We start from the raw sequence: 24,546 nt of genomic DNA, 5'->3' as shown, positions 1-24,546 counted from the left end.
GGCCAGCATGGCTCAGTGGTTAAGCATCGACCTGTGAACCAGGAGGTCATGGTTCAATTCCTGTTCAAGGCACATGCCCAGTGTGGGGTGTGTAGAAGGCAGCCAAACAATGATTCTCTCTCATCATTTACGTTTCTCTCTCTCTCCCTCTCCCTTCCTCTCTGAAATCAATAAAAATATATTTAAAAAAAAGATTTAGGTAGTAGTAAAGGGGAGAAAAAGGAATGCCAGGTTCCCAGACAGGAGTAAATGGATAGATAGAGTTTCCATTAAGAAAAACTAGAGAATGATGAAGCACTAATAAGAAGACAATAATGAACGTAATTTTAGTTATGTTGAGTTTGGTTTCTTACAGATACCCTTATTTAGATAAAAATCCAGTAAAAAATGTGATCCATGGACTGAAGCAGAAGAGAATGATATGGGCTCAAAATATGAATCATCAGTACATAAGATGTAATGAAACTGTGAGAATAAACAAACAATTACTATTATATGTAGAGGCCTATGCTGGCAGCAGGGGATATATTCTAGAGTAAGAGTAAAGAACAATACAACTAAGGCCCACTCTCAGCAAGCTCACATTAAATCATGGGAAGACAGATAACAATCAAGCACCTACAAACTGATTAATCATGTGCTACAAAGACATAAAAAGGCACATACAGTGGCCTAACATGAGGAAGTTGTGAGGCCCTCCAATATAGCCCTTGCAATGAGTGGATTAAAAAACTGTGGCACATCTACACAATGGAATACTATGCTGCAGTAAGAAGGAATTCTTACCATTTGCAACAGCATGGATGGAACTGGAGAGCATTATGCTAAGTGAAATAAGTCAGTCAGAGAAAGATAAATATCACATGATCTCACTCATTTGTGGAATATAATGAACAACATAAACTGATGAACAAAAACAGATCCAGAGACAGAGAAGCATCCATCAGACCGTCAAACCTCAGAGGGAAAGTAGGGGAGGGTGGGGGTCAGGGGGAGAGATCAACCAAAGGACTTGTATGCATGCATATAAGCCTAACCAATGGACACAGACACCAGGAGGGTGAGGGCAAAATGGTAAGAATTCCTTCTTTTTTACCACAGCATAGTATTCCATTGTGTAGATGTACCAGTTTTTTAATCCACTTATTACAAGGGCTATATTGGAGTGCCTCACAAGTCCCTCATGTTAGGCAGACTGAAGGATCCTAGTTCGATTCCAGTCAAGGGCATGTACCTTGGTTATGGGCTCGATCCCTAGTAGGGGGCATGCAGGAGGCAGCTGATCCATGTTTCTCTCTCATTAATGTTTCTACTTCTCTATCCCTCTCCCTTCCTCTCTGTAAAAGTCAATAAATAATATTTGTTTTTAAGAAAGGATAAAAATGTTAATATTCCCTGGGAAGTGTAACTCAGTTAGTTGGGTGTTGTCCTATGCACTGAAAGGTTGCTGGTTTGATTCTTGGTCAGGACATGTGCCAGGTTTTAGGTTCACTCCCCAGTAGGGAATGTCCAGGAGGCAGCCGAGCCATTCCTCACTCTCACGTCGATACTTTTCTCTCCCCCTCTACCTCTAAAAATCAATTTTAACAATATATTTTTTAAATGCTAATAGTTCTAACAAGGCTAATGGTAAAGGTTTGATCCTTTTGTGGGTTGCTGTGCTTCATTCTCTTGTGGCTAGGTGTTAAAATATATGCCTAAAACTAACATGCAAATAAAAATAAATACCCTGTATTGTTTACAAAACACAAGAGACCTGGCTAGAGCACAGATGAATTTAATAATGCTACCAGAAAAACAAGTCAAAGTGGTAATTCATTTACAGAAATGTTTTGGGGATAGCAATAGGACTATTAGCACGGCCCTCTTTATGAGTCTCTTGAGAAAGGGCTGTAACTAACAAACAAACAAAACCTCTGAGGAAATAACCCATAAAAACCTATAACTTGTTGAATTATCAGTGCTAAATTTTAAAGGATTTCCTATAGAAATCTTCAAATGTTTATAAAAACCAAAGACAAACACAGAAACATATTTCAGTCACATTTCATTTCAAAACTTTATTCCTGTGCCAGAGGTATACATTAGCTTTAATTATATTGTCAAACTCATGACCACAAAGAGGAAGTCCAAGGAGAAAACACAGAAAGGGAGAGAGTAGCTGTAGGCTGTTGAAGAAAATAATTATTTGTAAGGTTAAAAGTGAGGAAGAAGCTTTAATCTGGCAAACTTGAAATAAAATAGATGCTTTATCCACTACACTTGTGAGATTGTTTCCTTTTTATATTCCGAAAATGTTACCCATGTAGTTAATGCTTAGTAAGGTTATAAATGAAAAAAGTACAATGTTTTAGTAAAATGTTATTGTCCTTATGAGTATTTTCATAAGGACACTGTTATAGTACAGACCCTTCTTAAAGTACCAACTTCAATCATTATGAAACTGTTACCTGATTAGAAAAATTATGCTCAATTGTTTTTGACTTAATGCTTACATTTGAAATACAATTAAAAACCTTGAAATAAACTGACTGTAATGAGAAAACTAGAGCATGGCATCATTAAAATCTGCAAGTCTGACCTTTTGTAATTTTTTAAATAGAAACTAAATTATAAAAAGGTTAATAAATCCACACACAGAGATAAGTTTAAAAAAAAATGGAGAGAAAAAACAACAACTCCCTTTTGGGAAGAATATACAAGAAACACAACAGTGATCAATACAAGGGCAAGTGGGTGACCAGGTAAGACTTACTTTCCATTTTACACTTTTCAATGTGGTTTAATTTTTTTTTAAATATATTTTATTGATTTTTCACAGAGAGGAAGGGAGAGGGATAGAGAGAAACATCGATGAGAGAGAAACATCGATCAGCTGCCTCTTGCACACCTCCCACTGGGGACGTGCCCGCAACCAAGGTACATACCCTTAGCCGGAATCGAACCTGGGACCTTTCAGTCCGCAGGCCGACGCTCTATCCACTGAGCCAAACCGGTTAGGGCATGTGGTTTAATTTTTAAAGCAAATGAATAGTGCCTAAAGAACTTTAAAATTTTTTTAACAATTATCAATCTACAATTGTATGTTTCCCTGTGAACTCAGAAAATGGTTCCTTTTAGATCCATGTAATTTGCTCAGAAGCTACTAAAGCAAAGACAAAGCAGTAAGCTCTTTTTAAAAATATACTTTTATTGATTTCAGAGAGGAAGGGAGAGAGAGAGAGAGAGAGAACTATCAATGATGAGAGAGAATCATCAATTGGCTGCCTCCTACACGCCCCACACTGGGGATCTAGCCCAAAACCAGGCATATGCCCTGACTGGGAATCGAATTGCAACCTCCTTGCTCACAGGTTGACACTCAACTACTGAGCCACGCTGGCTGGGCAGTAAGCTCTTTTCTTGTTAAAACTTCTGTTTCCCAGACTCATTTCCTTGGTCACTGACCCACTGCTGTCCTCATCTTGGTCCACCTACTATCTAAATATATAAAAGCCCAGCGACCGAAACAGTGGGACCACCAGAATGACCTGTTCTATGACATGCACTGTGGCAGCCAACCAGCCTGATCCGGGCCCGGATTGGGGGTGGGGCCGGCCAACCACTCGTGGCCCCTCCCCCCGCCAGCCCGGCCCCATAGGGCCCCATCAGGGTGGGCAGGCTGGACACCATCCATGCAAATTCATGCACCAGGCCTCTAGCTTAGTAATATTTACTTAATACCCTGCTACCTGTCTACCAAATTCCCCAAAACGGATATTATAATCTTTTTCCATACTAAATCTCACCCCATTTGCCTCAATCTCAACTTTAGCAGTTAATCTTGCCTTAAACTATTTCAAGTTACTGAGGTGATTTAGGCCACCTGGTACGAACTCCATTATTAAAACATTAGCGGCCCAGTGCACAAAATTCGTGCTGGGGGAGGGGTGTGGTCCCCCTTAGCCCAGCCTGCACCCTCTTCAATCCAGGACATCCCTGGACTGCTGGCTCCTAATCACTCACCTGCCTACCTGCCTGGTCACCCCTAAATGCCCCCCGCCGGCCTGATTGCCCCTAACTGCACGCCCCCCTGCCAGCCAGGTCGCCCCCAACAGCCCTCCCGCCGGACTGGTCGCCCCACACAGCCTGCTCATTCAGTTGTTTGGTCGTTCCCCACTAACCCCCATGCTGGCCTGGTTGCCCCACGCAGCCTGCTTGTTCAGTCATTTGGTCGTCCCTCACTAACCCCTCTGCTGGCCTGGTTGTAGACAGCCATCTTGTGATGGTGAGATGGTCAATTTGCATATTACCTCTTTATTTTATAGGATATTTGTTGCCATGGCCTACTCTCCTCACCCTGATTTCCGCCCTCTTTTGAAGTCCCTCCTTTCCTTTTATCACTCTTTCTACCACTTCTAGGGCTCATTCTATTAATCATTTCTTACAGCTCCCTCTCCTGGCTTCTCTTCTAATTTTAAATACCTATATCGCCTATACTAAGAAAAAAAAAACTTACTCCAACTGTAAACCACTTAATTTTTCTTTTTTCCTTTCTTTACAAATGTCTCAAAAAAAAAAATACTCATTGCCTCCACTGTCTCATTAGAACTTACTCTTTTATTCTATTTATTCATTCACAATTCCTTCTTCAAACACTACTTACCATCTATAATATACCAAGTATTTGGACTATAACAATGAAAAGACAAAGACAATTTTGTTTAAATTCCCTTGAAATCTTATTTTCATTACCCAAAACTTAACTGAGTTGCTGTCTTAAAGATTATGTCCTCTGCAATAGCTTTCATTTTTATCTCCTTCCCTCATGTTAACAGATGAGAAAAATCTTGTCTAAGAAGAGTTATATGCCTTCCTGCCTTTTTGCTCAAACTATCAGTAATTCCATCTTTATCCCTCTAATCTTCAACTGCACCTTCTTTCCTGGCTTGTTCCCTCAATCTCCAAATAAATTATTACTCAAACCTAAATTCTGTAGCTTTCATCTTCTCTCCTAGTAGTCAAAGCTTCAAGGAACAGTTTATACTCAACGTCTGGCCACCACCCATTCCTCAACTCACAGCATCCTGGCTTTCCTTACTACCAGTACAAAATGGTGTGGGTTTTTTGTACTGTTCCCAAAGTTACCTGATCCCTCCTAAAGACACTTTTAAGTTCTCCTCTTTCCTCATCTCTGCAATATCTAGACACTGCTGACTCCTTCAGATCTGACATCACTCTGCTAATTATCCAACTATCCCTCTAGCTATTTATTCTCAGACAGCCTTCACATGTTTCTCATCCTGACTCTTTAATGCAATGTTCTTCTAGGTTTGCACTCTTCTCATTTTATATTCTTTATAGAATGTCATCCAGTTTCATGGCTTCAACTACTACCTAATATAAATACAAAGACAATGCTCAAATCCTTAATCCAAGCCCAGATTTCTCTTCTTAGCTTCAGATACAGCCAGTTACCTGTTGGCCATATCTACTCAGATGTCCTATGACTACTTTAAATTCAACACGTCCAAAATAGAAATCATCACTCTCCCAAATTTCATTGTCCTATATCTTCTAGGCAGACAAAGTGTTATTTCTAACAAGTCCCAGATGCTGCTAATGCTGCATCAACAGCTCGGGATCAACATTTTGAGAATCACTGCTCAAACATGTTGCTCCTTCCTATGGCTAGGCTATCAGGTTCCTTCTGCTATCTCCTGGGCCACTGTATCTATGCAGCAGGAACTGTTAATATTTCACAGCACCTTGTCCCATTGAACTTAGAATGTTTAGCATTCTAAATGTTAATTACCAAAATATAAGAAAAGACAAGAGATGAATTCAGTCATCACAGCATACTGGAAGTTTCTTGAGGATGGGATAGCACTTCCCATGGAAGCAAATGCTCAATAAATATTTGCTGAATGCATGGCACTACCATCTATCCAATCACCCAAGCCAGAAGCCACAACAGGATTCACCCCTCTTCTTCCCCATAATCCAGTAGTCACCAAGTCCTATCTCCTAACTCCTAAATGTCTCTCATACCTCCACTCCATATGCACTGTTACTACCTCCTTTCAAGTCCTGATTTCTCACATGAATTACCATAATTTCTTGATCATCCCCATGTCCAGATTCATCTATCCTATTTTATTATCCACACGACCAACTAACTGATCTCTCGAAAAAAGTACCATAGACTCCCCTCATCCACATTTCTCTTTCCTTGATTTCAGTTACCTGTGGTGAATCAACGTCTAAAAACATTCAATGTAAAATTCCAGAAACAAACAGTTCATAAGTTTTAAGTTGGGTGCCATACTGAGTAGGGTGATAAATGCCACACCACCCTGCTCAGTCTTACTCCCTCCCTCCTAGGATGTGAATCATCCCTTTGCCCAGAGTGTCCACACTTTATACGCTACCGGTCCATTAGTCACTTAGTAGCAGTCTTGGTTGTATGTGAGAGACCACATTCACATAACTTAGGTATATAGGGTTCAGTACTCCCTGTGGTTTCAGGAATCCACTAGGGATCTTGTACAGTATCCCCCTGGGGAAAGGGGAGAAACTACTGTAATGTGATAATGTCATTCTCCTGCTTAAAAATAATAGCTTCCCACAGCCTTTAAGGGAAAAATGTAAATTTCTTCATAGGACATGCAAACCTCTCCCCCAGATCTTGACTCAATTTACCTGACCCACCCCTCTCTCTCTTCTACCCTAAACCCTTACTCTCCAGCCATGCTGAACAGGCTTGAATATCTTAAGCCTTCATGGCTTTAAACATCAAACTTTCATCTAGAGCCAAGTTTCCCACTGGCTAAATAATCATCATTTTAAAACTCAGCTCAGACACCATCTCTTCCAGAGAAGCTTTCTTTGAGTGACATTCACCTCCCTGCTCCATCCCCACCCCAGTTTACATTAAGTCTCTCCCCTGACATGTGCTTTTACAGCACCCATGTTTAGTTTATTTACTCTACTTAAGTTCTCTGGAAATTACAATTATGTCTTATGTTTACATAGTCAGTACAAACATAAAAGATACTCAACTAAAATTTAAATACAATCCTTGCTATCCTCTAAGTAGTGGCTCTCAAAATTTAGCACGTATCAGGATTACCTGAAAGATCTTTAACATCTATACTGCTTGGCACCATTCCAAGTTTAAATTCAGTTGTTCTAGTGCAGAGCCTAACAAGTTCCCAGATGCTGCTGATGCTGTTGGTCCAGGAACCACATTTTGAGCATCAGTGTTCCAAATATGTTGTCTGTTCCTATCTCCAGGATTTTAAGAGTCTTTTCCTAGCTGCCTCCAACTCTGCCTACTGCAATCCCAATAATCATTTCAGACCCAGCTCAATTGTCACCTCCTTCATAAAACTTTCCTTAACCCCAGATGAAACTGATCTTGCTTTTTCCTCAATTTCTATTGGGCTTTGTGTATACTATTCATATGATCGCTCATGCTAACTTTTTTCACATCTACTGACATTTGCCTTATGTTCTCTACATAAATGAAGGTAGGAAACCTGCCTTAATCAATTTACAACTCTCTACACCCAAGCACAATAACCAGTGAACAACAGACAAAATCTGCAAATATTTGTTAATACTAGAGGCACGGTGCATGACATTCGTGCATGGGGGGGAGGGGTGTCCCTCAGCCCGGGCTGCACCCTCTCACTCCCCTAAGCCGGCAGGCAGATATTCCCCGAGGGGTCCTTAGCACTGCCGCGGAGGCGGGAGAGGCTCTTGCCAGCCGTGAGAAAGGCTTCTGGCTGAGCAGTCTGCCCCCTGGTGGTCAGTGTGCATCATACAGATACATCATTTCGCTGTACGGTCTATTTGCATATTAGCCTTTTATTATATAGGATGACTGAATCCTTTATGCTTGCCCAGATTCTGGGCCCATAGTCTGTTTAACTCGCTTAATCCTTCTGGCCCAAGCTGACTTCCTTATACGGCTTTGTACTTTTGCTTGCCTTACTATCTATGACAGATGCCTGGTCCTCCAACAGTGGTCTGTCCCCCATGGTTACTGACCTACCCTTAAGTCAGCTTCTTTACCTTGAACTCTAAGCCTTTTTAATTTTCTCATCCACTATGATGAGAAAATTAAACATGAGTGGAGAAAGTTTTTACTCATGACTGATGTGAATTTTAATTCTGCTGGCCATAAGACATGTTGTTCGATTTTTTGATGATTATTCTTTCTTTGTCAGAGAATCTGAACTAGATAGACTATGTGATGTACAATTCTAAGTACAGTTAATGTAAACAGCAATAAATGTGTTTTAAATTCTATTTATGTATCATGGCAATAATTTTAATAAAAAGGTAAAAAACACAAAGTCATAAGATCATTATTATATGCAAGGTTGCTCTAGGTAACAAAATTTAAAGTAGCAAATTACTTATGTACTCGGTTCATATATTCATCCAAAACAAAATTCTTATTATCCAGTCTAATAAGAACAGACACAAAAAGCCTGGTCATATTTCTAAATTATACTAAGCACATAGTAAAAACTATTTCTGATATGTGAAAAGTTAAGGAGGTTTCTTAAAATGCCTCTACAAAATTTACTCCTTTAAAAATTACTCAGAGACTGTTTTTAATCACAGCGACCTAAACATTCTTCTATTTGATTATTTTAATTCTTTATCCATTTCTTTACATGTAACATTTAAGTACTCTAAAACTATACATGCCTACCTAGAGAATTGTGAAGATATATGTTTATTTCAATAACATCTATTTATTTATTTTATCAAAGGCAACTGACCCTTAGTGATTTGGGGGAAATTCCCAGGAGGTCAGTACTCATTGTTTTGTAGTCAGATACATAATCACTATTCCTCCCCAAGTGCTCAGCAGTTTAAAACTCAACTAGAGCCCTGGCTGGGTGGCTCAGCTGGTTGGAGTGTAGTCCCATACACCAAAGAAAAAAAAGGTTGCAGGTTTGATTCCCAGTCAGGGCAACCATTTGATGTTTCCTTCTTTCTCTCTCTCTCTCTCTCTCTCTCTCTCTCTCTCTCTCTCTCTCTAAAATTAAACAAAATAAACACCAAAACATATCCTCAGGTAAGGATTTAAAAAATAAAAAAATGAAACTCAATTAGAGGTTTAATTTTCAGAAGAAAAAGTACAGTACTTTTAAGACAGCAACTAAAATTAATACCTGTCAAGATTCTTGACTGTTTCAATCTAACCTAATAAGCCTTTTACTTTCCCCTTACTTAATCACTGATACTCATAAATTAATTCATAAATTAAAATGTTGACAAAAATGTAAATGTTCATGATACTCAGTAAGAGTTATAAAGATTTTCAAAAGGGAGTGAAAATTTTCAAAATTGTATGCTAGGAAAATGAACCAGATCCTTCCAAAGCCCAATTCATTCGAGTTAATCAATATCCCATATGGCAGAGCTGAGCTATAGATACTTGGCCTTGCCACTCTGAAACCAGTGCTGTGTTCAACTGACCAAAATAATACTAAAGTTGGGAAGCCACTGTCAAAACAAGTAATGTAGATCCTAAGATAATATTGAAAGGATGGTAGAAAAAAGAGCCAAGTAATCAGAAAATAAATACTGAAAAGAAAACCTGAAAGAAGAGGGAAATGATGACCTGGAAGAAAACAATATTGTATGGTAAATCTCAAAATCTTTTTAAAATATAAGAAAACACTGGGTACCGGGAAGATAAAAATTTAAGAGCTAAAAGATGATTTCCCAAATTCAGCCTGTGGTTAAAAAAAAAAAAAAAAGTGGGAGTGGGGGGGTTGTTAGGGGAATACACTACAAGAAAGAAAAATACTTGCAAACTAGATCATTGTGCTATATAATGTACAAACAACAAAAGGCTAGATGATTGTTCCTGAAAATTTAGTTTATAAATACAGATAAAAATATTCCCTGCAATCCACAATGATCTTCAAGATCCTGACTTTTGAGTAAAATACATGTATAAGGAAGTTGTATATGAATGACTGAACAAAGATGTTTTCTGTAACAGCCTGGAAAAGCCTACATTTTTTGTTATTCTTGTGACCAAAGTTGCCCGAGACGCCTCCCAAGTTGGCAGGGAAAAGCTTATGCGTATCAACATCACTGACCATGTATTAAGTCCGCTCCTAGGTTGGACTTTAAGGTAGCTAGTAAGTGAACTTAAATCACTTGACCTGTATTTTAAATAAAAGCTGACTTACTTGACTATTCTAACGTCACTTTCTTCTCACCCAATCACGCCAAATGGAGTTTACACGTTGCAATCCACAGAATGTCTTCACTCACCCATCACTCTATTTTGAAACGCTACCGAAATTCTGCACACAGGGTGAAACGCAATGACCACGGAAAGGTGCAAGACATTACCACCCCACATCCTTCTGAAAACCTTCTGCCAAATTGGGGAGAGACTTTTGGAAAAAGCATTCGCCATCCAAATCACAGGCTCGACTCTCGGATGCACCCGGGGGAGCACGGCGAGCCTCGGCCGCCCGGTACACAACCCCTGATGACAAAAGGCAACGACACCGGCCGCCCCGGGTCGGGGCCAGAGCACCGGTAACGGGCTAACAGGGCGTCGTGGATTTCCCGGCCGCGGTGACAGCGGCGGGGAGACACACCCCTAGCGTCGGCTGGAAACACTACAGCAGGGAGTTCTACCTCGGGATGACTGTGAGGGTAAGGAAAGACAAATTTAAATCGCCATGATTCAAAAACAACCACCGAGAGAGAGAGACTTGGCGAGGCAACAAAGAAAACGAAAAAACAACAACAACAACAAAAAACCCTGGGCAGGAAGAAAGCGTAAAAAAGACAGCATCCCCATTTAGCCAAGACGGAGTGCGGGTCTGCGGCCGTGAATCGGCACCTTGGTCGGCCCTTCCCGGCCCGCCAGGCGGAGACCGGCCGCCGCGGGAGCAGCCCCGCACGGCGGCTCCCGGCGGCGGAACCCGCACCGACAGCAGAGGGGGAAGCGGGCGGCAGGATGGCTGCCGAGGGAGGCTCCTGCTCGAAAATGGAGTGGGAGCGGGAGCAGGCGCAGCCCCGGAGAGAAAGCGGGTCTTATATAAAGAGCCATTTGTCACATTTTCTTTCCGCCGGATTTCGGAAGAGCCCCGGACTGGGGAGAGTCTGGGGGCGGCCGGGGGCTCCACCTGGAGGAGGGGCCGCCCCGAGTCCCGCGGGGCGGCCCGGGGGCGGCTCCAGGCCGACGGCCGGAGCGGGTGGGGGTCGAGGCAGAGGCGGAACCCGGCGGCCGCGAGGGCAGGGGCGCCGCCGAGCACCGGCCCGACGCCCCCGGGGCCGCCCAGGGCTCTCGGATCCGCCGCGGCAGCAGCCCGGCCGGGTCTCTGGAATTTTCCAGCGGGGGAAGCCCGCCGGGGGCGTCGGGGTTCGCCTCCGCCCCCGCCCCTGGACGCAGCGCGCGGGGGAGGGCTGGTGCACGGGGGAAGCGAAGGTCTCACCATTTTGCTGGCGGGCGGTCGGCGGCTGGCTCGGACGGAGGAGAGTGTCGGCGCTCAGACGGGCTCCCGCAGGAAGCGGCGGCGGTGGCGGCCCAGCTGCGCTCGGCTGGGGCGGCTGCGGCCCTCGGGACACCCGCGGGGGAGGGGGTGCGGGCTGGGGGAGGGGAGGCGGCGCCGCGGGGCCCGCGCCGACGGGGTGACTGGGCACGCGGGAGCGGGCGGGGGAGAAGAAAAATTAAGGTCGAGATTCAGGAACCGAAAGAGCGGGAGGAGAGGCGGCGAGCAGGGGTCGAGGCGGAGAGGCGCGGGAGATGGAGGCGAGGGCCAGGCGGCTCCCGGGCTGCAGCTTCGCGCTCAAGCTCACGCCGGAGCCGTGACGGACTCACTGCAGTGGCTCGCGCTGACCCGCAACCTCCAGGCACGAAAAAGGGGGAGGGCGGGAGAGGGAGGGGAAAGCAGCGCGCAGAGGGGCGGAGGGCGGGGGCGCGCGGAGCCGGCGGCGGGGGCGGGGCTTCCGCGAGCGCCGCACATCCGGGCACCCGCGCGGCTCGGCGGCGGCGGCGGCGGCCGCGGCGCTCGGCGAGCTCTGGTTGGGGAGCGCGGAGCGCGCCGACGCGTTCGCCCCTCCGCCACCGCCCCCCTGCGTGCGGGGCGGGGCTAGGGCAGGGGCGGGGTCGCGGACGTCGGTGACGTTGCGTGGCGAAGCCCTTCCTGTCATGTGGCTGGAGGCGGGTGTCCGGGGAGGAGGGGGCCCGGGGGGAGGCAGGGCGGAGCGGGGAAGGAGGAAATGCGAGGGTTCCCTGGGAGGGAGGAAATGCTCGGGGTGCGCGGTCCGCGGGCGGAGCGGGGCTTGCGCTCGGGAGTGGGAGGCTCGTGGGGGGCGGGGGAGGAGCAGATGAGGGGCTAATCGTGTTAGAACCACCCAGACGCCGCACCAAAAAGGGAGGAAAAGCCCAAGCCGTGGGCTGGAGGGACTCGGTTTGCTCCTGAAGACGGTATCTTTCCATCGGTGTGCGGACTGGGACCCGCTGCTCGGCGCGCCCACGCCGCTGTCGCCGCTGCGGCGCTCGCAGGCCGCCGCCCCTGCAGGAGCCGTTTGGCCCAGCGGGGCTGGGCTGGGCTGGGCAGGCCGGGCGGAGAGCCGCCGCTGGAGGCGTGGGAGCCCCGGGACGGCGATCCCGGGCTGCTCCCACTCCCGCCCAGGCGCCCTCCCCCCGCGCGGAGTGCCCCCCCGCCCCCCGGGCTGCCTTCTGCAGGGCGCCGCCGTGTTTGCTTTCGGAAACCGCCCCCCGGTTCCTTTCGTAAGGCTGTGTCCGCTTTGGTGCCGGTGGCCGTGCCCAGAGAATTCAGACTACAATGGGGCATGGAGTTCAGGAAAGCAGAAGGGGGAACAGAAAGTTATGTTCGGGGAAAATAAAAGCCGGCAGGAGGAGTGTGAGAAGGATAGTGAAGAAAATACTTAGCAACCATTTTAACCAGCGGTTCCTTTTCGAATCTTGATCGCCCCCGGTGTGTGTAAGTGGGAGAGAGGGAACGAATGTTTGTCGTTGTTTTTTTGTGGTCAGAGACTCCTTGTTGACAGGTTTTTCCTTTGAATAGTTTTATTAAAAGCCATAGGGTTTTTAAAGCAGTCTGTTCAAGCTCCTTACATGAGTTTTATTCTTTTTCTGTACTAATTCTTTTTCCTTATGATAAGGACTCATTTTTCCTAATAGAGGCTCCGTGACGTGCCCTAGTCGCCCCCCTTCGTTGCCCCTCTCTCCCTTTAAGAACTGTTTTGTTTTTGTGTCCGGATGAATAAGAAAAGTAACTCAGACGGATAACAAGATATATCACATTGTGAATGTAACCAGGAAATGCCAAGAAATGACAGTCTCTTCCACCAGTTAAGTTTCTTGACTTAAATGCGGTGTTGTTTAGATACGGATGTGTTCCAAAACGGGAAAGTCCCTAAGCTAAGTGTGAGACATTTCTAGGTATATTATTTTTAATTAGTTTTCACCGTAAGATGAAAGCATGTTCATTTTTATAAAAGTGCTACTAAAAAATTTCCTCTCCCCCAACTCCAGTTCTCAGAGAGGATCACTGAGTTCATGTGTGTCCAACATGTTCAGTGCAAATCAAATCGTTTTGGCTGAGGATTAAATACTGAGAAGGAATTTGAGATGTGTGGAATGCAGTGGATTTACAGCAACTCATAATTTTGTCATAATTTGAGCCAATTCAGACTATAATCATTCAACACATGTCTATGTTGATTAAATCCGAAAATCAAGAGGCATTGTAGCCTCTGTCACTGACCAAAAGCAAGAGACAGAAGACCAGTCCACTTGCTCCTCCTCATCCTATAAATCTCCCAGAGTTTGCCACTTACATTCTCTCAGTTTTGTGTTATACTACATAAAATACAGGCATGTAGCAGTTTGCATCTCTGCTGAGAGAGGTAAACCTAAAATGCACATTTCACCCAGCTGGTGTGTCTCAGTGGCTGAGCATCATCCCATGCACCAAGAGGTACCGGTTCTATTCCTGGTCAGGACACACGCCTGGGTTTCAGATTGTGGGGCTCAACCTCTAGCATGGGGCGTGCAGGAGGCAGCCAATTTGATGTTGATTTTCTCTCTCATTGATGTTTCTATCTCTCTCCCTTTCTCTCTAAAATTAATAAAATATTTTTGAAAATAAAAGTAAATTTTAAAAATGCACCTAATACCCAGATTTTTCCCCCTAAGGCCAAAAAGAAGGGAGGGGGGTGATAAATAGTTATTCTCCTTTTTTGTCTTTTTTCATTAACTTTTGGTGTAAAACTTGGTATGAGGGGAACAGGTACCGAATGTCCTACCAAAAGCATACATTTCTTTTTTTTTAGTATATTTTATTGTTGTTGTTTTTTTACAGAGAGGAAGGGAGAGAGATAGAGAGCTAGGAACATCGATGAGAGAGAAACATCAATCGGCTGCCTCCTGCACACCCCCACTGGGTATGTGCCCGCAACCAAGGTACATGCCCTTGACCGGAATCGAACTTGGGGGACCCTTGAGTCTGCAGGCCGACACTCTACCCACTGAGCCAAACTGGTTAGGGCACATACATGTTTTTAAATAACTAGATAAGTAAAAAAGACAAAAGACCTACTCTAATAAGTGGATTATTTTTCCCAGAAAATTTAGCAACCAAAAGATGATTGTTGGGAAGTATTATGTCTGATAAGTTGGAGGGAAAGACAGTGAAAATAGAGATACTTGTTTCAAGAGCAGTAACAGCTAGGCATGAGGTAATGAGACGTAGCAATGACAGAGAAAAAGAAAGGAGTAAATAGACATGAAGCAAAAATGCACTGACTGTGCAACTTAGTGGATGTGGGAAACAGGAGAGGGAGACACCAAAGATAAAAAGTTTTAGTTTGGATGACCGAAAATAGTGACAGCCTTTAAGAAATTGAGAAGTCAGAAGAGGTTTGGTTGCTGAGTGAAAAGAGGCGAATATGGATTTTAAAATGCTATGTTTGAGTTACTGATGAGCTACCCCAGTGGAAGCACCCAAGTAGAAGCTGGAAGTGCAGGTTCTATAGAAAGGATTGCATTTCTAAGAAAAATATTTCCATTAAAAAGAGAGGAATCAAACAAAGATTGAAAGTGAAATGTTCAAATTTTCCCGTATTTAGTGTTAGGAAAAATAAACAATTCAGGGATGGTAATAAAGCTGCTAAGTAAGAAGAAAAGGGCAAGAAATTTTTATGAAAGAGAAATGTTTGTAGTCATATTGGACTATAGGCAGCCTCGGGCTTTAATGTCTCCCCAGTTATCTTTAAGTTAGAAATGTCACAGGAAATTTTACCATGTGTAGATCTTCAAGATTATTGTGATGTCGAGAACTCTGCCTTATTCTTGAAGGATTAGCCACTCTCATCTATTCACATATAATATTTAAGGATGGCAGAAGAAACAAATTATCATTCCTGTAAGTTAAGGTATTCCAGTGCAGAATTACCTCAAAATAACCACTCTTATTCATAATTACATTGACTAATGTCGACTGGAAACCGTGTTTAATTTTATACTCTGATCCATAGGAAGAAAATGCCAATTAAAACGGAGAGTCAGTTAAAACCACTTGAAAGTAATGTCTCTGTTTTTTGTTAATGTGGATTTAGAGGAAACAACTACCATTCCTCCTACATAAACATATATGTACCAGTTCAGGAATCCCAGATTTAAGAATATTTCGTATCTTTTTGTCATCTTGTTTCACATCAGAATTCTTTTTTCATTGCGTAGTGAGGTTGCATGGGGAATGAATTACTTTTCTTCCCAGAATCCTTTTTTTTTTTTTTTTTTTTTTTGATACCCAGGAGAAAGCAGGAATGCCAGCCAGCCCTCTGCTCCAGGGTGTGGTTGAGAAAAGATTCCTTGATACCTGAGATGGTAGAGTAGTGGCTGCTTCCTTTCTTGCTAAGCAGCAGAAGTATGAGCCAAGGATTCTAAATTTCATCTTGGAAACTCATTTCTCCATAGAAACCATTTTACAAAGAGTTCTGTAAACAATAGCCCTCCAACAAAAGCCTACTTAAATTATAATGTAGCTGAAACTCTGTATATTTGCTATTGAAAAGACAATGGTAGAAAACAATGCTCTTAAAAATATATAGGTTTATGAATTAATGAGTTTGGGGGAAATGTATACCACATACTGGATGGATTTTTATTTTAAGCACAACTACTTTTAAAATTATGGATTGTATGCAACTTTCCTAGTTCTCATAAGGGAATTAATATTGAATTTGTTCAAAATAAAATCTGTTATTTACTTTTCAAATGAAGACAACTTATAAATACTTTTTAATTGGGAAAAATTTTTAAAGATTATGTATAAGTCAGTTATGTAAATTATTTTTATACTACATACTGGACCAAAAAGAAAAAGGGGGAAAAAATAAGGCTTTCTAAGATTTCTTCCTAAACCTCTTGAATCCACATCAAATTCCAAATGTTTGGGGAAAAACCCACAGTGTTTTTAAAGGCCATTAACATTTCACATGATGAACTTTATTCTCTGTCTGTGTTGATTACCTTTCCATATGCTAAGTACCTTCAGTTGGGTAATTATATCAACATAACGAGAGTTGAAACAATGAGAAGACAGAAATCATAAAAGCAATAGGATCAGACCATGGGCAAAAACAAAGGTAATATCTACATTTAAGTAGTGAACAGAGAAAGAAGTGACAGAAAAGATAATGAACTAGGCCAGTGATCAGCAAACTCATTAGTCAACAGAGCCAAATATCAACAGTACAACGATTGAAATTTCTTTTGAGAGCCAAATTTTTTAAACTTAAACTATATAGGTAGGTACATTGTTACTAACTTAATTAGGATACTTCTAAGCTGGCCTTTGCTAAAAACGTCCTCAATCTGATTGAGATACGTTTGCTGAGGTCGACCCCTTCCAACTCTCCCATCCACACTCGTCTTGTATACTTGTTTCATCTATCTCCTTTCCGAAAACCGACTTCTTCGCACGGGCCACGAAGTTTCAACGCACTGTACGTGTGCACCCGCACGTGGTATTTTGTGGAAGAGCCACACTCAAGGGGCCAAAGAGCTGCATGTGGCTCGCAAGCCGCGGTTTGCCAACCCCTAGACTAGGCAGAAGGAAGGATGGGAGACTGTTGAGGATGACCAGAAAGCTGAAGAAGACAGTGTGGTCAAAAAGGACCAACACAAATGGAAACGTGCAGGCAATTGGTTTACATCTGTATATATTCATTCATTGAAATGTCATAGATTATGTCTTGAAATAGTTTTCTGACTTACAAGTCTCACTTATTTCTTTGGTCTCTTGCACATAAAAGTGAGACCAAAAAAATGATGTTTATTTGGACTTTGATAGTATTTCCATTTTACTAGTTTGTTAAGAGTGTTTACCTTATAGCATTTACCTAAACAGTATTTACCTCAACATAACAGAAAATATGATTTATATGTAAAATAGATGTAACATTAGAAAAGACCTATTTGTCATACTTGCTAACTCACTAATATACTACACGTTCACAAATATCTGCATGTGCTCCATAAGAGATAGTGTGTAAGATTGGAGTGAGACCCTATTCAAATCCACCTCTAGTTCTGGTCCATTTCTGTATGAATTCTGGGTAATTATTTAAATCTACGTCTGTGCAGTCTGATATGGTAGCCACTAGCCACTTGTGACTATTTACATTTAAATGAATGAAAATTGAAGAAAATTAAAATTTAGTTCTTCTGTCTCCTGAGCTACATACATTTCAAGTGCTTCATAACTATATTCCTTAGTGGCTACTATATTGGACCTCACAGAAAGTTCTATTGGACATCACTCATCTAAGTCCTTTACCTGAAAATACTCATCACCAACCACTAATATAATGTTTGTTTATTATTGGGTATGCAAATTTCAAACATAATAAGTTAATTGGGAGGCTAGGGGACTGTCAAGGGCGGGGGGGAAAAAAGGACACATATGTAATACCCTTTGTAATACTTTAAGCAATAAAAATAAATAAATAAATAAATAAAGTTAATTGAACTTATCTTAGGTGCTTTTAGTATTTAAACAAACATACAGAAGACACTCAAAAAGCCCAGAAAAGTATATTTAAACAAATGTGCTAATGAAATGTGCTAATGTCAGAAAAAAGTGTGTGTTTATATTAGGGAGAGACTGAAAAACAACAATATTGTCAGTACTTCCACTGAGAAAAATACACATCTTCTATATTAAAATGTTTCATGTAGCTTTTTCAAAATAAAATAATATATTACAATAAATAAGAAAAATTTAAATTCATAAGAATATTTTTAGCAACTTCATAGACAGAATTAATAGTTGACATGTTTTCACTAATGATTTTTTTAATTTGAGTTCTACATTTTACCCGCAGTATTCATACAGATTTCAAGTCGCAATCAGGACATTTTAGAGAACTTTTAAAATGCAAAGAAATGTATAAATGATCAAGTATTAACCCTGTCCGCTTACAAAGATTCTTTTTCAATTTTTATTGATTTTTAGAGAGAGAAAGGAAGGGAGAAAGAGAGAAAAAACAAACAACTATTGATTTGTTGTTCCATTTATTTATGCATTCACTGGTTGTTTTTTGTATGTGTCCTGACCGGGGATGGAACCTACAGCCTTGGTGCATCCAGGATGATACTCTAAGCCAGTGGTTCTCAACCTTGGCTGCACATTAGAATCACCTGGGAATCTTTTTAAAATCCTGATTTCTGGGCCTCATCCTTGGTAACAAAGGAACAGAATTTCCGGAGGATGGGGCCCAGAAATCAGGATTTTAAAAAGATTCCCAGGTGATTCTAATGTGCAGCCAAGGTTGAGAACCACTGCTCTAAGCAACTGAGCCTGGGCCTACAGATATTTTTAAGAGATCTATAACAAATAGAATGTCAGGGTTTCAGTTTTGTATTCTATCTAAAAATAACATTCCTTCGTGCTGAATCACGACTGAACATGCAGCATACTGAGTCCAGTGCTTTCAGTTGTCAGGGTTTTTCTCAGGGAATTTTCAAGGTAGACCTTGGCTTCCAAGAGAACAGAGATAAGTAAACTGGCAAAAGAAGGTTGATTAGGCATAGACCATCCACTAACCTAACTCATCTGATACTTGAAAAGGTATACACACCAGGATCAAGCTGACCCCTAGAAAAGGGAACAAGGTTTACTGATTGTAGCCCACAGGTACTAGAGATTAATTGGCTTTGGGCGGCAGACCTTAGAAATTCCCACTGACTTCTCTTGGGAGCAGGGAAGCAATGCAATGCCATTGCCATGCAATTAAGTTGTGGTTATAAACCATAACTGGGGCATAGCGTAAGACGGCATTTTCTAGATGGCAGAACACTGAGGCTAAATATTGGACATTAGTAACTTGTCCGTTACTTTCATCATTTCCACTAGAGGGAGCTACTCTGAACTTTCCACTTTTGAGCAAACCTGTTCTCTCTTTTGCGAGACTCTGGACACTGGATAGTTGTTTGGTGACATAAATGGAATAGCTAACTTCTAAAGGACCCTTGGGAGAACCATTGAATCAACATGATTATTATAAAAATGTTCTACATACAGAAAATTACAAAGAAAGGAAAACCATCTGTAATCATACCAGCAAGAGATAATTATTGTTTATATTTGGATGTACTGTATATCCAATCTTTTTTCTATTAGATATACAGAAAAAATTTAATTGGGTCATACTGTTTTATAACATACTTTTTTACTTAACATTTGAGAAATATTTCCCATATTTATAAATATTCATCAAGAATACGATTTTTAATTTTTTTATATTCAACTAGAGGCCTCATGCACTGGTGGGATCCCTGCACCCTCTCATAGTCCGGGACCCCTTGGGGGATGTCCGCCTGCTAGCTTAGGCCCTATCCTCCCAGGCTGCTGAGTGGTAGGGAGGGCTGGCTGCTCTTTATTGCCCACCTGCAGCAGAGGCGAGAGAGGCTCCTGCCACCGCCACTGCACTCGCCAGCTGTGAGCCTGGCTTCTGGCTGAGTGGTGCTCCCCCTGTGGGAGCGCACTGACCACCAGGGGGCAGCTCCTGCATTGAGAGTCTGCCCCTTGGTGGTCAGTACGCATCATAGCTACAGGTCATTCTTCCATTTGGTTGATTTGCACATTAGGGTTTTATTATATAGGACTAGAAGCCTATTGCACGAAGATTCGTGCAATAGGTCTTCCTTCCCCTGGCTGCTGGCACCAGTTTTCCTCCAGCACCCGGAACCCAGGCCTTTGGTCCAGTTGTAGCAGAGAAGCCAAGCCTCTTCAGTCTTCAGTCTTCAGTCTTCAGTCTTCAGTCTTCACTCCAGCTGGAGCCTTCGCGCCTGTGTATGCAAATTAACCGCCATCTTTGTTGGGTTAATTTGCATAGTTGCTCTGATTGGCTGGTGGGCATAGCAGAGTGACACCAGTTTGAATGTTTCTCTTTTATTAGTGTAGATAATATTAATGTATGCCATAAATTCTTTAACGAATCTCCTGTAACTTAATTCAGATTTTTGGTTGGTTTTAGTTTTCCTATTACAGACAACAGTATATTAAACACCTTTGGAAATCTTTGTGCACATCTCTGATTTTTTTAAGGATACATTGTAGCAGAGGAATTACAGAACCAAAATGTATAAAAATTTTAAAGGTTTTAAATATATATGTCACCAGATTATCTCAAGAAAGTTGTACCACTCTGGCCTCCCACCAGCAATGCACATTTCCTAACCACTATACAAATTGTAGTGACATTTCTTCTGAATCTAGGTTTTAAAAAACTGGCACCTCATCATAATTTACATTTCTTGATTTATTGGAAATCTGAACATTTTTCTGAAGCTTGACCTTTTAACTCAACTATTAAGGATATATCCTAGTGACTTACCTATTCATTGCCCATGTTTCTTGGGAAATTTTACAATTTTTAGTGATTTATAACATCTTTTTGTATATAAAGATATGATCCCCTTTTCATGTGTTAGGATGATTTGTCCCAAACTTGTAGTTTGACTTTTGGTTCTGTCTGCAGCATTTAAAAAGTTTATTTTCCTATTCTGTAACAGAGGATATATACATCTGAAAGCAACTGAAGACTTCATATCTTTAGGATATAAATATCCTTCTAATTAAGTAAAAACTACTTTTTCATATTATCAATCTGTTTCTCCTATGTTGAACGCTGTATACATATTCAACAGTTAGATTGGAAGGTAGACTATCTAGCAAATTCCCAACCACTCTATTTACAGAGTATAGGTTAAGTAATGATGATTTGACAGTGGCTACTTCCTCTGTTTACTATTGAATAGCTAATCTGATTCATTCAAAACTTCATTTGACCTTAAAAATAAGCAAAACTGATCAATCATATTCTTCAATGAAAAGGCAAGTAATGTATGCAAATCCTGCATTAAGGCCACATAACTACAGACTCAACTAAACTTAGAGACTGAAAAACAGCTGAAGAGATCTTCTGAAAATATCATATGATCTAGGGTCAACTGTGTATATTATTTTGTTAAAATTCTGTACCAGTTCCACACATAGCTGATATAATGTATATGATTATAAGATGCTCTGTGGGATATACATTGCTTTATGACTTTTCTCTATCCAAATCCATATACTAATTACAAAATTACACATAATTTTATGTCATATTGTTCTTTCTCTCCATGGTATACTAAGGTAATTGATTGAGACTTAAACCTGTAATTTGTACATAAGGATAACTGTGATATCTATATTCTGTGAGTACATGTAAACAATTTGCTTCAACAAAAGTAACATCATAATTATATATAATTACAAGCCTGAGGTCCATTCTGGATAGTTAATTCTCATTCTGTTTTTCTACTGGAATGGGTTATTTCTTGTGCAATATTCTAAATTAGAAATATCTTTTAAAAAGCCCTGGCCGGTGTTTCTCAGTGGTTAGAGCATTGGCTCATGCACCAAAGGATCTTGGGTTCGATTCCCAGTCTAGAGCACATGCCTGGGTTGCAGGTTCGATCCCTGGCCCTAGTTGAGGTGTATGTGGGAAGCAACAAATCATGTGTCTCTCACATCGATATTCCCCCCCCCTCTCTCTCTACACACACACACACACACACACACACACACACACACACACACATAGATAATAAAACCCTATATAATAAAACCCTAATATGCAAATCAACCAAATGGCGGAATGACCGGTCTCTATGACATGCACTGACCACCAGGGGGCAGATGCTCAATGCAGTAGCTGCCCCCTGGTGGTCAGTGCACTCCCACAGGGTAAGCCAGGCTGACGGCTGTTGAGTGCAGCAGGGAGCCTCTCCCACCTCCATGGCAACACTAAGGACCTCTTCGGAGATGTCCGACTACTGGCTTAGGCCCGCTTCCAGCTTAAGCCAATAGTTGGACATCCCCCGAGGGGTCTCAGATTGTGGTGAAGGTATTGGGGGGGCGGGGGGAGTGGAGGAGATCAATGGGGAAAAAATGGGACATGTGTAATACTTTTAGCAATAAACATACTTTTTTTAAAGTTGTATATCTTTTCGCCTGGCTGGCATGGCTCAGGGGATGAGCATTGACCTATGAACCAGGAGGTCACAGTTTGATTACTAGTCACAGCACATGCCTGGGTTGCAGGCTTAATCCCCAGTGGTGGGCATGCAGGAAGCAGCTGACCAATGATTCGCTCTCATCATTGATGTTTCTATCTCTCCCTCTCCCTTCCACTCAGAAATCAATAAAAATATATATTTTTAAAAGTTATATATTTTTTAGTAAGAATAAAATGTTTGGTAAATAAGTTTTCTTTAGTGAATTCTATATGTTCTGTGATTTTCAAGAGCATTTTCGGGTCATCATAAAATCATAGTATTTCCTTCACCACTCTAAGTGACAAATCTGAAGGAAGAGAAACATTTTTATACAAGCAGATTACTTTTGCCCAAAAGCAATTGTGTTTCAGGGCCCATTCCAGTTTAGTCACAGATTTTGTCAATAGTGATTCTATTTAGGCAAGTCTCCATTACCTTTTCAAAATTTTCCAAATTAGCTGCCCATTTTAGTTCCAAGACAACACCATAATCATTAATTACTCCTTCTGAGCAGAGAAGACTGACTCTTTTACTCAAAGCATTTACAACTGGCAGGCCCTGTACGCTTTCCCAGTGTCAACATCAGTCACTTTATAAGCCCGGTTTGCCAATGAACAAAAGGAGTTTGAAGAAAGCAATGGGGGAACAGTGAAGAGTTGAAAGAGCTGAGCCTTTGGTCCAGCATTACAACTGGAGCACTTGCTGGGGTTCAAAGTTCTTCAACTTTGTGTTTCTAGTGCCCAATTCTCTCCACCCCCCATCATCTCCACACTCTGCAGCCCCTGCCTGTCCAGCGCCTATTTACACTGACACAAGAGCATGTGCATTTCAACCACTGGTTGATTTGTCTTCTGAGACTCCTCTCCTGATCTCAACCCCATAAATCCTTATTCTTAACCACATACCCTTTGAGCATCAGAATTGCCTGGCCTTGGGCCTGAAAAGACCCATCTATTTCTCAAAGCATGAAGACATGAGATTCTGAAGTGAAATAGTTGCTGAGCCCAAGAATTAAGAGAAGCCTTTGTGTTCTCTCAGAGCTGCAGTTGGAGCTTGCTGGGGTTTGCTCTGGCAGGTTTCAGAAAGTCTGTTAGAAACAACAGAAGCGCAGACCTTTAGATCTGGAAGGGTGATGCTTAGCCTTCATCTCTTCTCAATTCCTCCTGTTAGAGATGAGAACATGCATAACAGAACGTGTGCCTCTCAAGATCACAATCCGTGTATGGATTACACGGATCAAGGTCAGAGAACATTGGACATTCTTGTTGACAATGTACACATGAAAATTAATTCTTAACGTAAAGCTAGGAATACACTAATATGAAAAAGTCCTCATGACAAAATAATTATTAAAGGGGGGAGGAGTAGATTTCTTATATAGAGACTAGAGGCCCAGTGCATGAAATTTGTGCACAGGAGGCAGGGTCCCCTCAGCCCAGCCTGCATCCTCTCCAGTCTGGGACCCCTTGGGGAATGACTGACTGCTGGTTTAGGCCCGGGATCAGGCCTAAACCGGCAGTTGGACATCCCTCTCAAAATCCTGAACCGCTGGCTCCTAATCTATTCTAGATTTATTTGACCTGCATTATATTATTATGTAATGAAAATGTTTTCTGAAGGTCCCATCAATAACACAAAGTGCCAGTAGTGCCTGGCACAACACCCCATAGTATAAACCGTACTTAAACTACACCATTGGAAACAAACAGAATTAACAACCTAAGAATCAACCCCGAACCCAGGTCCTCTACGGTGGAGTTAGGTGTGTTTTAATTCCAAGTAATTGATTAGGCCTAATCACCAAAACAGAAAGTCTCTAATTTGCCAGCAGTCAGTGTTATAACTGGGGTATCCCAATGAAAGGTAGCACTGGAACGAAAGCACAGACTCTAATGTTAATTCACCCACATTCTGCCTACTGGGCCCATTCT

At 42.0% G+C, this 24,546-nt stretch overlaps 1 protein-coding gene across 4 annotated transcripts in view; it reads right to left on the bottom strand.

Moving 5' to 3' along the window:
- PPP3R1 (protein phosphatase 3 regulatory subunit B, alpha) overlaps positions 1-11,909 on the bottom strand; it is a 60,552-nt gene extending 48,643 nt beyond the window's left edge. For 2 of the 4 annotated variants that reach the window (XM_036334299.1, XM_036334298.1), the window contains exon 1: positions 11,469-11,908. In XM_036334299.1, coding sequence (XP_036190192.1) covers positions 11,469-11,471 — 3 coding nt within the window. In that variant the 5' untranslated portion in view covers positions 11,472-11,908. Of the gene's footprint in view, positions 1-11,468 lie in introns of all 4 variants that reach the window. The other 2 variants (XR_004971806.1, XM_036334300.1) reach the window with 2 other exon arrangements.
- Between the last annotated feature and the right edge of the window lie 12,637 nt (positions 11,910-24,546).

This window comes from Myotis myotis, unplaced genomic scaffold (genome assembly GCF_014108235.1).
Source record: "Myotis myotis isolate mMyoMyo1 unplaced genomic scaffold, mMyoMyo1.p scaffold_m19_p_14, whole genome shotgun sequence".
Classification (NCBI taxonomy): domain Eukaryota; kingdom Metazoa; phylum Chordata; class Mammalia; order Chiroptera; family Vespertilionidae; genus Myotis; species Myotis myotis.
The sequence above is the reverse complement of the archived record's forward strand: the minus strand, read 5'-3'. Positions and strand labels throughout refer to the sequence as shown.